The sequence below is a fragment of the Mya arenaria genome, chromosome 6 (genome assembly GCF_026914265.1).
Source record: "Mya arenaria isolate MELC-2E11 chromosome 6, ASM2691426v1".
NCBI classification, from domain to species: domain Eukaryota; kingdom Metazoa; phylum Mollusca; class Bivalvia; order Myida; family Myidae; genus Mya; species Mya arenaria.
The window spans coordinates 68,966,406-68,983,024 of record NC_069127.1 but is presented as its reverse complement, the minus strand read 5'-3'; the positions used below and the strand labels follow the sequence as shown (position 1 = coordinate 68,983,024).

The 16,619-nt window shown below is 33.6% G+C and overlaps 1 protein-coding gene across 1 annotated transcript; it reads left to right on the top strand.

Annotated features, from left to right (window-relative positions):
- Window positions 1-2,373: 2,373 nt before the first annotated feature.
- LOC128238002 (uncharacterized) lies at window positions 2,374-15,215 on the top strand. Its single transcript, XM_052953574.1, has 7 exons — window positions 2,374-2,458; window positions 8,107-8,226; window positions 9,659-9,778; window positions 10,010-10,240; window positions 10,443-10,484; window positions 13,033-13,122; window positions 15,049-15,215. The coding sequence occupies exons 1-7, from the start codon at window positions 2,383-2,385 to the stop codon at window positions 15,213-15,215; spliced, it is 846 nt and encodes a 281-aa protein (XP_052809534.1). The 5' UTR covers window positions 2,374-2,382.
- Window positions 15,216-16,619: the final 1,404 nt, after the last annotated feature.

Here is a 16,619-nt window from a genome sequence, read left to right as displayed (position 1 = left end):
CTTCAAATATTTTTATCCCCCGCCTTGAAAAGGCGAGGGGATATAGTAATGGTAGGCGCGATTACGTGTGTGTGTGCGTGCGTGTGTGCGTGCGTGCATGTGTGCGTCCGTCCGTCCCACATTCATTTCTTTGCATCTCCTCTTACATTTCTCATGCGATATCTACCAAACTTTCACAGATTGATGGTCATAAAGTGAAGCAGCGCAAATTGTCGGGCTTTTCCGATTCGACCATTTTTGAAAGAGTTATTGCCCTTTGCTTATTTTACATTTAAAATTGGTTTCTTCGCAACTTCTCTTACGTTTTCCATGCGATTTCTACCAAACGTTCACAGATTGACGACTATATAGTGACTCAGCGCATATTGTCGGGCTTTCGCGATTCGGCCATTTTTGAAAGAGTAATTGCCCTTTTTTTACATTTAAAATTGGTTTCTTTGCAACTTCTCTTACATTTCTCATGCAATTTCTAATAAACTTTCACAGATTGATGACTATATAGTGACGCAGCGCATATTGTCGGGCTTTTGCGATTCGACCATTTTAGGAAGAGTTATTGCCCTTTCTTAATTTTACGCATTTTTATTTTCCTGAGAAACTACCCTTACCATTGATTGGCTTTCGTTACAAAAAAAATGCCCCCATGAGGCGGGGGATATAGCTGTCTGTGACCGCTATTGTACATTTTCAAATCATTTGGAAGGAAAGATTAGCGAATACATGTCGCTTTTATTTTTAAATTTTTTTTCCTTATTTGTTCCCAGTTTTACTACAATGATGCTTTTTATTATGAAACTCTATGATCACACAGTTTTAAACGTTTTATTTTATAAGGCAGACTGTGTGGGATGTTTATAGTTTCTAACAATGACTGCATCGTATCTTTGAAAAGTTTTTGCATTAGGTGCTCTGAATTGTATCACTCCGTCTGCAGATAGAGTTGGGATATCTAATCAATGAAGTACTTGGGGTTTACCTATACGTTTATTATTATTTGTTTTATTGATAAGTTTCCTCAAGTTATTGCATACTTTGATAAGATTTACCTTTTGCGTTTTATCTTTATTAAGGATTGTTGGGATACGAGTGAGGTTTGTGCACAGAAACTGGTTTGAACCCCCAGTAAATTTACATTTTACTGACCGTTCCAAGGCGGTACCTAACAATTTTTGATAAACATACCTAATTTGTATATATATATATATATATATATATATATATATATATATATATATATATATATATATATATATATATATATATATATATATATATATATATATATATATATATATATATATATATATATATAGTATGTATGCACTGTGCTGTTTGTGGGGTTTTGTGCTATTCTTCTATGTTTCTTGTTTGCGATTTTGTGTTCTTTGTTATTGGCGTTTGCCCAGTGCCACTAAACCGGGTATATATTCTGTTGCTGCATGGGAGAGAACGGGTCGTTTACTGCAAACAACTTGTCATAGTTATGTTGATTACTACTTAGTTGCATAAACTATTAATTAGTTAAAGTAACACTCTTATTCAAAATCGATACATACATATGTATAACAAACATAAATTTTGACCTTTAACTTCTGACTAAATAATGAGTTTATGAGAAATATTACTAATTCATAACAAGATGTAACCGTGTACTAAGTATTAAATAGCAGAAAACGCAAAAATATTAAATGATTGGTGAATGGTAAAAGATTTACTGTGGTCTACTTTAGTTTTATAAGGTAGAAATACCTTGTTTTATGCTCATTTAAAGATGTTTTCGCAGGAACGAATTAGAAGTGATCAACGAAATAATATTCACTGAATCATTATAAAAATAACTGGAACGGATTTGAAGTGATCAATGCAATAATATTTACTGAATTATAATACAAATAACTGGCACGGAATTGAAGTGATCAAGGCAATAATATTCACTGAATTATAATACAAATTACTGGCACAGAATTGAAGTGATCAAGGCAATAATATTCACTGAATTATAATACAAATAACTGGCACGGAATTGAAGTGATCAAGGCAATAATATTCACTGAATTATAATACAAATCACTGGCACGTTTGAAGTGATCAAGACGAGATAAAATGTTATCGTCGTCCTGTGAGATGGTTGATTTAAGTAAACCCGTAAGCCCTAATCAGATAGGAAAAATTGAGAATACAAACTAACCGAAATTCGTATGTGTCAATGTGGCATGTATTTAAACGAGATAAGCAAAACTGACCTGTTTAATCGATAACCCGGAAGAACTGTTCAAAGTCCTTAAATATGAATCTTCATTTTATCATTTGTCAGATATGGTTGTTACCGTAGTTGGACTCTACTTATCATGTGTTCAAACTCTATAGCACAAGTTAAATAATATGATGAAGTTTTATATAAAAATTTTGAATTCCGTGTGGATAGTGCTGATACTTAACTTTACAAAAAATGTAAAAGGTAAGGACATACATTTTGGTTATATTGTATTAAACGATAGTTTAAAACAAAGCATTACATTCCCATAAATGTCTAGATGTAAACTACTTTAGTGTATGTTTTCCGTACAGAGTTATGAAACAATGAAATATTTAGTGAACTGGAGTTTTATATATCGGTAGGTTATTCCGTCTGTGTTGACAAATTAGCTCAATTGGTGGCGTGTCTCGGTATTTAAAATGCCGATAGCGGACTCGAGCCAAACACTAAGCTCCATCCTTCTTTGATTATGAGCTTTTGGTGAAAATAGTTTAGAAAGTTCTTTTTTTAATACAGGTTTATTAAGCCAAATAGCCCATGAGAAAAACAAATAAACAAATAAACATATGCAAATAACATAGCAAGTGGAACATCTGAGGATTCTGTTGTTTAGATACGAGCTTTTAGAACAATACATTTTCAATAAAATAAATTTGAAAGGTAAGCGTTCACATTATAGACGTAGAAGGTGTTTATATACGTACACATATATACAGTGCAAACATAGTGCAATCTATGAATCTGAGACAAGTCAACTTTTTACACATTAAACACATTTCAAAGACATATATATCAACCCTTCAATACATACTTACAAATCAATGTTTCGATTTTCCAATACATAATATAACAACAAACTGACAAATAAAAGTGATTTACGAGGAGTTAAATTTAATCATTGGGCTTGGGCCAGTAATATTAAGCAATGCATCTTTTACGAAGTTCAGTATATAAATTACATTATATCACTAAGTGGTATTCATCTAATTCATGTTATACACTTCCTGTCTTCACGAGAGATACAGTTTGGACGATGCCATCTACCAGTGTCAATAGACAGATTATGAAAGGAAAGAAAAACTTAGTCATTGATGAATTTAATTAGTATATAGGTTACATTTTAGACTTTGCTGAAAGCCGAAGGAAACACTAGATGTAAAAAGTGCTGTGTTGAATTTTCAATTTTGACATTCCATTTCTGTACATTTGTGTTACACAAACGTTGTTTAAATTCACAAACAAAACCATGTGCATTACCAACACCATGCGCTAGCTATATCTAATAAAATCTTTATTATGACAATACATGTTGAATTAATATAACCCGCGACAAGCAATGTGGAAGCAGATCCACATAAGTTTTAAAACTTTCGTAAATAATTGTACAATACTTCAAGTTTTCACTACTTGTAATCTTTAACCAGTACTTTACAATTTTGATTTACATTTGTATCTTTTGTAAGCTCATTTTAATCTACTGAGTAACCATAATCAGAATCATTTGAAAACAATGCTTACCAGAAGAATGCGCTTGCAATACTCTGTAAGATAACGTTCAATATTATTTGGTTTATAAACACCCGAAACTTCACTGGAGTAATTAAAAATGGGTAAAATCAGCTTTTCAACAATGTCGAGGCGATGTTTCATGTTAACAATAGGAAACTTGTATAAATATGTTTTTAGTTTAAAAACAACTCTTTGTGCAAGAGTTATTTTACTATTATTAAAAGAACCACCCGAGGAAAAGACAACACCTAAAAAGACAGAGACCTGACTGTCTCAAAACGAGACCTGACTATCTCAAAACGTTCCCCAATGAAGGTGAACTGTAGACTCCTTGGCAAAATACCACCCTTTCTGAGAACAATTATATTAGATTGCTGGACATTTATTTTGAGTTTCAATCTTCGACATTAATAATATAAAATATCTAAACGTATTGCAAGCCAATCATGGTTCAGAAAATACCATAATGTCGTCAACGTATAATAAAACAAACGTGTCATGTATATATCAATATCATTAAATCCTAAGTACTAAATGCTCTTCAATGTCACGGAGAAACATTGTGAAAACAAGGAAGGAGACAACGATTAACCTTGACGAACGCCTGAAAAGCACGAAAACTCGTCGATTAACTTGTTGTTGAACCTAATACTAGATTTAACACTTGATTACACACTTTTAAGAACATCATTTTATAGCGAAAACCAATGTTTAACAGTTTAGAATAAAGACTTTTGCGTCAACACAATCAAAATCTTTGTTAAATCTATGAAGCTTCAATTCAGATTTATACCCCGATTTTTAATATATGTAAATAATACCATGTTAGACGAAGATATTATCAGCAGTGCTCATTCCACTGCGAAAACCGGCTTGAGATTCGATGTAAAATCTAAATATAAAAACATTGCGTGGGACATTGCTTATCAAAAAACAAAGTCTTCTTTTCCCAAATTTTTACTTTTGTAGTATTCCTGTACATCTTTGGAGTTATACTTTCTTTGAAAATATACCAAACATATTTAAAGTAAATTTCAAAAAAAATATGTTCAGAACTTCTTAATTAGCGTAAATAGATGTTTGAAATCATAGTTTATCGGTAAGCCCTAGATCATTATGTATTGTCGTTTTACTTTAAATGGGACTAGTATATTGCAACAAAATAGGTAATTCCAAAAAAATTAATATTACAATACTTGCTGTTGTATTGTTTCTTAATACCTTCTTCATCTTTAATCGTCAATAGTTAAGTGGTTAGACTACGTGATTTCTACAAAAAACTACACGAATCACGATAAATGTTTGGTTTTACTACCATTAGTGTCAACATGCTTTGGCTCTAAATAATTTTCATTTCCTGTGCTTTTATTGATACAAGCTATTTGAGGGTACCAATATATTTCAGTGAATTTGTTTGTATCAAGATATCAAATTGTAGTTGTGTGTTGAATCTACTAAAGACACTATGATACCAATTAATGAAGCTCTATTCAATGCTGTTTTTGACAGTGGAATTATCTATCCCACATTCTTGGCAGAAAGGTATTATTAGACCTATATACAAAAATAAAGGGTCAACCGAGGACCCGGCTAATTATTGACCAATCTGTATCTTGAGCTGCCTCGGCAAAGTATTCTCGTCAGTTTAAAATGAAAGACTGAACAGATATAAAAAAAACCCGGATAATCTCCGTGAAACTCAAGCAGGTTTTAGATAATCAAATTTCAAGACTGATCACATATTCACTCTAAATTTCCTTATTTTCCTACATGAGACTCTAAATATAAGCTATTTATAGCATTTGTAGATTTTTCTCAAGACTTTGACTCAATCTGGCACGATGGTCTCTACCATAAACTCCTATTTAACAAGATTAACGGGATTTTTTCACAGCCATAAAGTGTATATATGAAAACGTCAAAACATGTGTAAAGATAAACAAAAAGTCATGTTATTTCAAAAGTACATGAGGAGTCAAACAAGGCAATAAAATAACCCCAGTGCTTTTAGTCTATACTTAATTGATCTCGAACCATATATACGCTCAAACACAAACACAGGCATGAAGATCGAGAGTGAAACGATGACAAATTTCTTCAACCCTCTAATTCTACTATATGCTGACGATACAGTCCTTTTTGGTCGCAATGAAAAAGACCTCCAAGATACACTTCATTTTTTCAAAAAATATTGCAAACAATGGAAACTAAACATTTACAAAACTAAAAAAAAGATTTTTTGGTGCCAGAAAAACAGATGAATTCCGTTTAAGAATAGATAAGGATATTATTGAAATTGTTAAAAGCTATACATATTTCGGAACTCTTTTCTCTAGTACTGGAAGCTTTAAATCAGCAAGACAACATATAGTTAACCAAGCAAAAAACCAATGCACTTACTATTACTAAGAATACACAATCTTGATATTCGAATAGACTTACAATTAAACTTTTTGACAGCATTATTCTACCAATACTTACACACGGATCGGAAATTTGGGGTTTTTAAAATATTGATGTCATTGAGAAAGGACATAATGACTTTTTTAGGAAAATCACTACAGGAGAAGTACACCAATGTATGTTCTTTACGCAGAACTTGTAAGAATCCACTTAAATATAATTATACGCTTCGAAATTATAAAATTTTGGTAAAAAAACCTCTCCAAAATTGATATCGTCATGTCATCACTATATGCTACATACGCAACTAAAGTCACTAAACGATGTAGGACTACCAAATGTTTGACCCCAACAAGCATCTTTAAACCTTAAGTCGATTGGCAAATTGACCAATTTAAACAGTCCTGGCATGCAAACATATACAAAAAAAGCATTTTTTTTACCTATTCAAAATATACACTGAACAAGCCCCCTGCCCAAAGATCTTGAACATAAATGATGCTCTTTCTTTATTAAGGTTCAGATCTACAAACCACAAACTAGCTGTTGAAACAGGTAGATGGCAAAGCACATCCATTGCCTATAACTAAAGAAAGTGTGATTTCTGCTCATTAGCCATTGGCGATGAATTTCAAACGCTACTAGTCTGTAAAAAAATAAAAAAAACCAAAGAATTAAATACATCTCACTACCGCTATTTTTAACCGTCCTAATATTGTGAAATATAAGCTATTTCTGACAAGAAAAGATAAAGACACTCTCGAAAATGTATGTAGGTGAATTCGAATAATACTTAAATCATGCAAACGAATTTAACAATACCTCGCATCATATCTTAATATCAAAAAATAAAAAAATATACGAATAACACAACACCTAATTGAAAGAAACAGAAAAAACTAACCCTTCATATTAATCCTTAGCTTTCTCATGCGCCGATGGCCAAATTTACAACCAAAATATTTTTTCATTCATCAAATTTTTCCCATTTATGTATTCGCACTTAACACACAGAAGACGAGGAACAAATACTATCTCCACTGGCGGTACGCTTTGTTTACTCATTCGCCGTTTATCATTTATAACTGCAACCTTATTTGCTATGTTTAACTGATTATTAACCCAAATGTCTAGTATTGTTATACTAACACGAACACCCCGATCTCCTCCGGCAATGTCTTGCTAATACAAGTATATATCTATTACACTAATTATTAATTGATACTCACCCTTGAAAGGTATTCGTCTCCATATCGTATTGACTTTCAGTGTCATTATAATATGTATGAATTGCCTATTTCTGTAACAAAATTTATATTACCTAATATATGATTACCTTCACTTGTGTGATATGCAGATTACGATCTGAATACTACTATCACTCTGATTTACATTGTACTTGTATGTTTTCACGAAAAAACCCAAAAGCCAAACAGAGCTCCTGGTTTTTTATTCCGCTGTCTGAATAACATAGTTGACACGGTGTGATAATGTTCTATTTTGTAGACGGGATAAAACAATAGTGGTCCTGCTAAGCTTGTGTACACGTTCATGTATAGCTGTTATTATGTTACGTACTATTAATCAGTTATTTCGAATTCCTACACCCGATTGTCAAACATTTAACTTGCGTTTTAAATATATCCTATTCATTTTGTTGCATACATTGTAACCTGAATAAGTAAATAAAACGAGTTTAGGGTTGAGTTGAGGTACGGCAATGTTTCGGTTAATTATATTCGTAATTCCAATAAAAAGTTTACAACTAATTACAGCGAGTATAATTACTGATTTAATATGTTGTATTGATGTTTATTTTACTATTGTGTAGTCAACGACTAATTATAAGAAACAAATCTATCACAATATTAACGGTTATCTTATTCTTCAATACTTATAAACTATATGTATTAATAGTATTTATACGTTTTATTCAGCCGGTCAGTGCTCGTTTGAAGTGGAGAGATGTGGTTGGGGATATATTCAAACAGTTAATAGCTTCGACTGGAGTGTTGGAGACTGTAACCGTTTGACACACAAGATCACAGACAACAAAGGTATTAGCTGAAGTATATAAATGTATGCTAATTCTGCTCGAACCGAATATAACACAGATTTTTGTAGATTAAGTAAAAGCGTATTTTAATTGTTTGATTTCACGCTTCATTAAATTATTATTACAACTCAATTTCCATTCCTTAAATGAAATGCGTTTGGCAATTGCGAGTTTCATCCGATGAACGCATCATCTTCGGATTGAGTCAGCAGCGCCCTAAGATTATATGAGAGCGATGTCTTTAAATTAAATTGTATATGTTCTTTTTAGGAATGAAGAAAATACAATATTTCTCTGGTCTATTATTCACAATTGATAATAAGTTGGTTGATTTATTCTGAACAACGTAAACGATTGTACGAGATATGCGATAAATCATGGCTCTCTAAATACCTCTACAACAACTTATACACTTAGACATGCCGACTCTTTCATTGCTCGGGTTTATCGATTCCTGTGACTACAAGTAGTATCAACATGATAGTAGCATGACCCCTACTCTGAGAAAACACCTGACAAGTTGGAATCACTCGATTCTTCATTGTTATACGTGTACTATTCGAACAAATCACATTTAAACAAATATTTTGCACGTGCCAACCTTTTAAAAGGAAACTAAATTCATTTTCGTTTTAGTAATTTTGACACTTTCCAAAAACGTACAATAATCTCTGTTCTTCCAACAAGGACGCGTGAAAAACGCATGAAAACGAATGGAGTTTCTGGTACCAACTCTTTGTTAAGGCGTGAAATCCCTTTCGCATGCATATTTTAGTTCCAACATATAAACACTAAACGTTCCAGCGACATAATTATCAAGTTTTGGAAAATGAAACTGTTTACCTTCGCAATCGAGTTAAATCCATTCTGTGAGCACGGTTAAACATATATGTACTCTTCTTTTTGTTCCAACGCACCTGTTAAAATGCCTGCATATCGCGGTAAGCCGCATCGCGTCTACATGTCGCATGCATTTTTTTCGAAAGTTTAACGCGGTAGCAGCAGCTACCGGTATAAATCGCTTGCAGAAAACGCGCATTTGGTCGTGTCTGAACGTAGTTGGGCTGGTTGAAGTACGTGTTCATACCCTGATAATGCCATCGATACCGCAATTCCTTCCTTAACAGGTACAGTATTGAGTCATAAAAACATTTAACTCGGTCTGAATAACTTTTGCTACATGAATTTAAGTAATCGCTTTTGTTTTCGAACGTTTATATGGGTAAGTGTTTGATGTATGAATCTTGGTATATAGCTTGGGGTCAAATTCAATTGTGTTGCGTAAACGACCCTCATAACATAAGACACACATTTGTTATTTAATTGTCTTTAGACTCCAAACTATAGTGTTATACATGCAAATATACATGTCCTGCCTATGATAGTCCTTTGTACTGTGAATACATCTCAAATAGCAGTTACTTATTTTCCAGTAAGTTGTGCGCATATCGGACTTGGACTGGAGGTGGTAGAACGCAGAGCACTGTTGAGGCTTCCTCTGAACCTTACTTCTGCTGTTATCTCATTTCGATTTTTTATTATCACTGGTGCTGGTATGACTCGTAGTATATGACTATATATAGTTAAAATATTAATAATAATAATAATAATAATAATAATAATAATAATAATAATAATAATAATAATAATAATAATAATAGAATGATAATTACGATGATTTGATCAGTCTTGTATTTCTTTTTTGTTTTTATGTACATACCCATCGTGTCCGATAAGAAAACAAACTTTTAATAATGGCACAAATGTTTAAACATGTTTTTCAGGAGGTATTAAGATGTACCTGAATACAGCAAGTTATGAAGAGCAGTACTGGAGTTCTTATGGAAGTGAATATAATAAGTGGATACATCTGTCTCTTTGCTTCTTCGGAATACGTCAACCAGCTTGGTTGATATTTGAAGCCAAAAGAACATTGACCACGGAATATGACCTAAACAAACTCTTGGTAGATGATATTGCTGTTGAACAAGCCTTCGACGTCCATGCTTGTTACCGTGTGTATATCTTCAGCGGTATTCAACAATGCAAAAGAAAGAGGGTCTATAGTCATTTAGTCATTATTTATCTAGTATAACACAGATCTCCATTCATTCATGCATGTAATGGTATCACTTAGGGCTTAGCAAATCTTACGAAAGAAATATTTACTGGATTGTATCATTTATATTTTTTTAATTATGTTCATACCTATTACAGCCTTCCGTACAACTACACCGTTTATGGCACATATCGCTACAGGTAAGACTAAAATTATAAAGGTCCCTTCTCTATTTTTTAATATTTGTCAGTATTATAGATAACACTGGTATAAATCATAGAAATGTACTGTTTTACTCATAGATTCAAATTGTCATGTGATGTTTCTTGTATAAAAAGTATTCATCAGCAAAACATTCGTGGTCACATGATTACTATATGGTCTTCTATTCGTTTATCCTGTGTGATCTCGATCAGTAAACACATGGTTAATAGTAAGATCTGTAGGGTGCAGTGTGTGTATACCACTTGATTAATTGCGTCATAAATGCTACGTCGGAAGGAAATATTTTGCCTCGAATTAAGACTTTAAACAAAGATAACTTTCCTATTTCTTCACCATTTTAAAGGAACTATAGCGCAGTCTATCCCGCTTACAGAGCCCCGCCTTTGGTATTTTACCAGAGTTTGATTGAGAGTGTAGTTTCTTAAAACACCTCGACAATTATTTTTGTTTGCAATACGGCCGTCTGACGGAGCACTGTCAAAACATTATTTTGGAAACAGGTTTGTCGAAGTGTTTGATAAAACTAATCATTATCGAACTCTAGAAATAAATCGAAGGCGTGGCTCTTTACGCGGCTAAGACTGCCCTTTGTTTCATTTAAAATGGTGTACTTAAAGAAAAGTTATCGTTGATTTAAGTCTTCATTTTAAGCAAAATATTGTTTTTTGACGTAGCATATATGACGTAATAAATCACGTGGTATACACACACTGGGGTAAGAACATGGCAGGTCTCGATCCGTATTCATTTCTGTTGACACGTGGTCAATGATAAAGCTGCTAGGCCTATCACCGTGTGCCCTTTATTGACACATGCTTGGTGATCAGGCTGCTAAAACTGAACCCTTAATGCACCGATTCTTGTACCTTTGCAGACAATTGGTAAATGTCATAGACAGCTATTGCTAAATGATCTGTGCACCTTTCGCAGATGCCTGGTTAATAATTATAGTGCTATTCATATTTCGGAAAAGCCTCTATTCATGCGCATTTCATGGAAACGTGTTTAACACTTAAGATGCTAGGATTGTTCCTGGAAGGTCTCGAACTGTGTGCTTTTCGCGGATATGTTGTAAATGCTTATAATGCTATGGCAATTACTGTTAGTCCTCAATCCGTGTGCTTTTCGTTGATAAATGGTTAATGCTTACACTCCTATGCTTATTCGTGATTGACCTCAATCCATGCACATCTCGTGGACAAAATGCCAATGATTAAGCTGCCTGGACTTCTCATAGAAGGTCTCGAACCGTGTGCCTTTTGTGAACACATGATTTATGCATAGGCTACGAAGATGATTCTAGTAGCTCTTACATTACTGATAGTGTAAATTCCCCTCAAATAAGGCTCATTTATTTGAGATTCTTTACTTGGGCTAATGAGGAATAATTTATTGATCACTATGCATAATAATTGCGCAGAAATAAAAACGATCAACCTTATTATGTCTTATCGTGCGGACAGTAAATCATATATAAATCTCATCCTTTTTATTTCACAATAAATATTCGATTCAATTTGCAGCTGATTATTGTTAAACGACTTTAGGCTGAAACAGTTTTATGACCGTATAGCAAGGTTTTTCAAAGGACCTAATACCGACCGTTTATTTCCATGTATCTATATTTCTTTGTTTCTTTTTTAACTAGATTGTATTTAACAGCTATCTTAACAACTACACCATTAACACTAGGACATCTATCGCTACAGGTTAGAACACACCTATAGAGGTCATGTATTATCTTTAATTTATAAAAGTAAAGTGTACTCTTAGCATTGATGAAGGAAATTACTCTTGCGTAGGCAAGTCAAATGTATTGTTTTATTTTTAGATCAAATTTGTCACGTGATGTGCGTGTATTGCCTTGGTCCATGAGCCTTCCGTATAAGCCTAGTTCATGCTAAAGTTGCTATCCATGTACCGTTTGTGGATACTTGGTAAATGATAAGCAAGTCAGCTATACTTGATCCGTTTAGTCCTCGATCCATGCGCCTTTCGTGGACACGTTGTTATTGCAAAACCAGATTTTGTTCAAACGTGCTTAGGCTACTATGCTTGTTCGTGTAGTCCTCGATCCATGCGCCTGTTGTTTACACGTGGTAAATGCTTAGCCAGCCAGCTTAACTTGGTTCTGTTTGTCTCTGAGCATTAGGCCTTACTTGGACTCGTGGTAAATCCTTAGCAAGTCAGCTAAAATTAATTCTGTTTGTCCTCAATCCGTGCGCTTTTTGTGAACTCGTGGTTTATGCTTCTAATTTCGTTCTTGTAGTTGTTACATAACTGATACTGTTATTACCATTCCAAATACATTGACTTGCTTGAGATTCTTAACCTACAAAAAGTTATTAAATTAATTAATTTATTAATTAATAATTATCTGTATCAGACTATATGAGCATTCTTTCAACTAAATAGGAATCGTTCGTATTTGTCTGATCGTGCAGCCAGTGAAGCTTTTTCAATCAATATTACTTTTGATTTCACAATGAATAATTGTATACAATTTGAAACAACTTTTTTCAGATCTATCTGAATCAACAGTTGGCTGGAAATCTACAAATACTTACACACCGAGAATAATATACATTTCAATGACGGCAGTCATTTTCTGCAGTATTATTTGTTCTTTTGCATATTGCCGGCGAAGATGCAAAATATTTCGTAAGTCGTCCACACCACAGCAAACCGGACAAACACTGTTAAATACAGACAGTCATACAACACAACAACTGCAGAGTGATATAACACAGTCCGAACCTGACGGTCCACCTCCAACTTATCCCGAAACATGTGTCTTACCCTCCCATGGTGGACAAACAGTTCAAGTGCCCTACCATACAGTGTCCGAACCTCCACCATACGATGTTGTGATATCAGCCCCTTGGCTTTACAATGTTCATACTTAGAAGATCCATTTGAGTGACCGGGAAATTCGTTGAAACGGTGACATGAAATTTATTAGATCTAATCTTCAAAATGCGACTTTGACGCTACGCAATAATTTTAATAATAAATTGCTATATTTGAATTACAAAAATATCTAATAATTCATCGCGAATATTTACATGTTTAAATATATTAAATATAAATATTATAATATTAGTATATATATTTAAATATATTACTTTATATATAAAAAATCTTTTTTTCTGAAAACTGATGGTTGTTCCATTTTGCGAAGTATGTTATGAATAAAATTACACAAATGATATAATTTATAGCATTTCAGGTACAAGACATTTGTAATTCTATCCTTCCGTGATAAATATCCTCACCTTAGCACATTTCTGTTGAACGATGTACAAAACTACATCATAACTAATAATGATAACAATTTAAAGATGTCCACAAATAAATTGTTTTAAGTATTATAACATTTTTTAAAGCAAAATGTGCAGTTGTATGATAAAGCGCACTTTGCAGGTCATTTCCGTTCATACGTTCTTCCTGTGTCCGTAAAGGGTCCTTTCTTCTTTAGACCCAAAGCGTGATTTACTGTACCAAATGGTTAATTTGGTCTATCAGCATTCATACCGAATCATAGTCATCGAAGTTCGAAATGTATACTCATTAGAATGCATTTTCTAGTATTTCCGCAATACAACTCCTAGTCTAGTAAAACATCAATAAATTACTTGAATTTCTCACATTTCCTAATATCAAATTCCTGCAACATCCCGTACCGGTGAAACGCATGGACATATTTGAAGGCAAAGACATAATTACTTTATTTGCCTCTGTTAAATATCATTTTTCAGTAAAATATTACATTCAGTTACAAAACAGTCTCATAAAACATGTTTAGATCTTGACCACAATATTCTTTAGATAATTCTAGCAAATTACTAGCATTACTATATATCGCGCCTCCAACATAAATAAACACAACGCCATCGGTCCAGGAATGGTTACACGGTGATCCCATATTTTTTTCATATAGGGTCACCAATTTTATATCGTACCATAATGGCGTCTTTTTCCAATTTCGATGAATATTCCGATGTATAAATAAAACATTTAAACATGTAATCAGGTTGCCGACGTGATTTATACGTTACGGGTTAAGTAGGTGACCCGCTTTGGGATATACGTAGGAAACCATATTCGTGTTCGAGCTTCGCTCTCACCTTATATGATTTCCTTTGCCCCGTATATTCCATATCGGGTCACCTACTAATCCCGTAACTTATAATATTCCGAGATATCATACACGTACTTTAGTTGAGTTTCTTCCATTGGCCATATTAGACCGTAACGACCAATCAACATGTAAGACACAGTACATTTGAGCAGCAGAGTCAAACGAATCGTCATTGGTTGTTCATGAACGAAAGCCGAAAAACATCCCGTCAAGTCATGATCATTACATTTACAACAAAAAAATACAAAAATCAAGCGTGCAAAACATTGTAACATAATTATTTTTATATCTATATTAACTTTTTTCCCAAAATGCGTGCGACACAATAGCGCAATATATGGATGACCAAACACATGGATACATCCGTGTGACAAGTTCTGTGAACCTATTATTCACAGTTTCGGGTGTACCACTCCCAGGCGGACGACCCCATATAGTAGGAGGACGGAACTTCCTGTTTCAACCTACATCGTTGCGTGGACGCGCTCCAATTAACGCCAGTACAAGAGGGACTAGCGTTACACTGATTGAAGCAATTCTCCAGGGTCGTTGGGCTTATATCTAGGATAATGATATTCGTCCACATGATCTTGCCTGCTCGCCGGGTATAGGTGTTGCCAAACAAAGAGGGACAAACTAGAAACAAAACAATTTTTTGTTTAAAATTATGTTACTTTGCACAATAATAGTTTACGATTTTTAATCATGACCCAATTTCTTAAGGCTTTATCATTTTTTAAGCTTACGATGACGATAATAAGTGATTTTTTCAGGGGGCACACAATATCTGCTATGTTGTATGCATAAAGGTATGTTATAATTTAATACCAAGTGCCCGGAACTGTTCCAGGATGAGCTCTTTAATTTTTAGGTTAACCCTACGTCAATATACGGTTAACGTCTGAGTAAAGCAAACAAATAACTGATTGTATATTTTAAATTAAGTCCAATACATAATCAGAAGAAAAATTATATGAATATCTTAGAGATTAATATACTTTCTGTTGAAATAAAATTTCGCCAAATTCTGGACTATTGAGAATTTATAAATGGGGTTAAAGTTCAAAGTAAGGGAATTGTTTAAGGAATATCATGACATACTTTTTATTGTTTTAATCAATTGCATTTAACATGAACATGAAGGAATGAATGGTTGTCATAGACGTGAGACGCGAGTAATCGTATTTTGTTCCAGCCCGCAGTTTATGTTTTGTTTTACATTGACATGTATAAGGAAACAAGTATCTTATTACCTTCAGGAAGACAGACATGTACCCAAACTGTCAATAAAACTTGCCACTTGTATTGTTGTTTTTTATTCAAAGGATAATTTGCTATGGAATATCCTGTGTTCGTGCAACGTGCTATAATTAAGATACATGTAGAATGCTTAGCATTTTGACAATTGATTCAATATACTAATTATATGCCGTACGCTGCTCTTAGTACGGCATCTTTGAAATACAGTTTACTAAACCATTCACTTTTGATTTAAATAATTAATTTATAATCTTATTATTCACGATGTCGTTCCTCGAACCGATAAGTTTCTAATTCATAGAGTTCTATTTACCGCCGTCTTTAACAAAGTAACCTTGCCATTGGAACGGGACGAGGGTGAAACACATTAGCGTTATTGGTTTTAAATCAATAAATTATGTACAAACTAAAATAAGCGCGTACAGACGGAGATTTACTGGTTCAGATGCTTCACCTTACGCACTCTGCCCTTGGTCTTGATTTGAAACTAGGCATCTGTGTTCTCAACTGAAGTTGCGCCCAGACTACTCAAAGAATAAATACCAGTTTCTAAAATACGTCTAAAGATACACAGACATTAACCAATATAGCTGTATATCACTCAACGTCCGTTAAAGATGCACTTTAACAAGTATTTGACAACATCTAAGTAAGCGAATAAGGTAAGCATGGAATTCCATTCTGAGATTTCGTTCCAGTTTAGGGATTT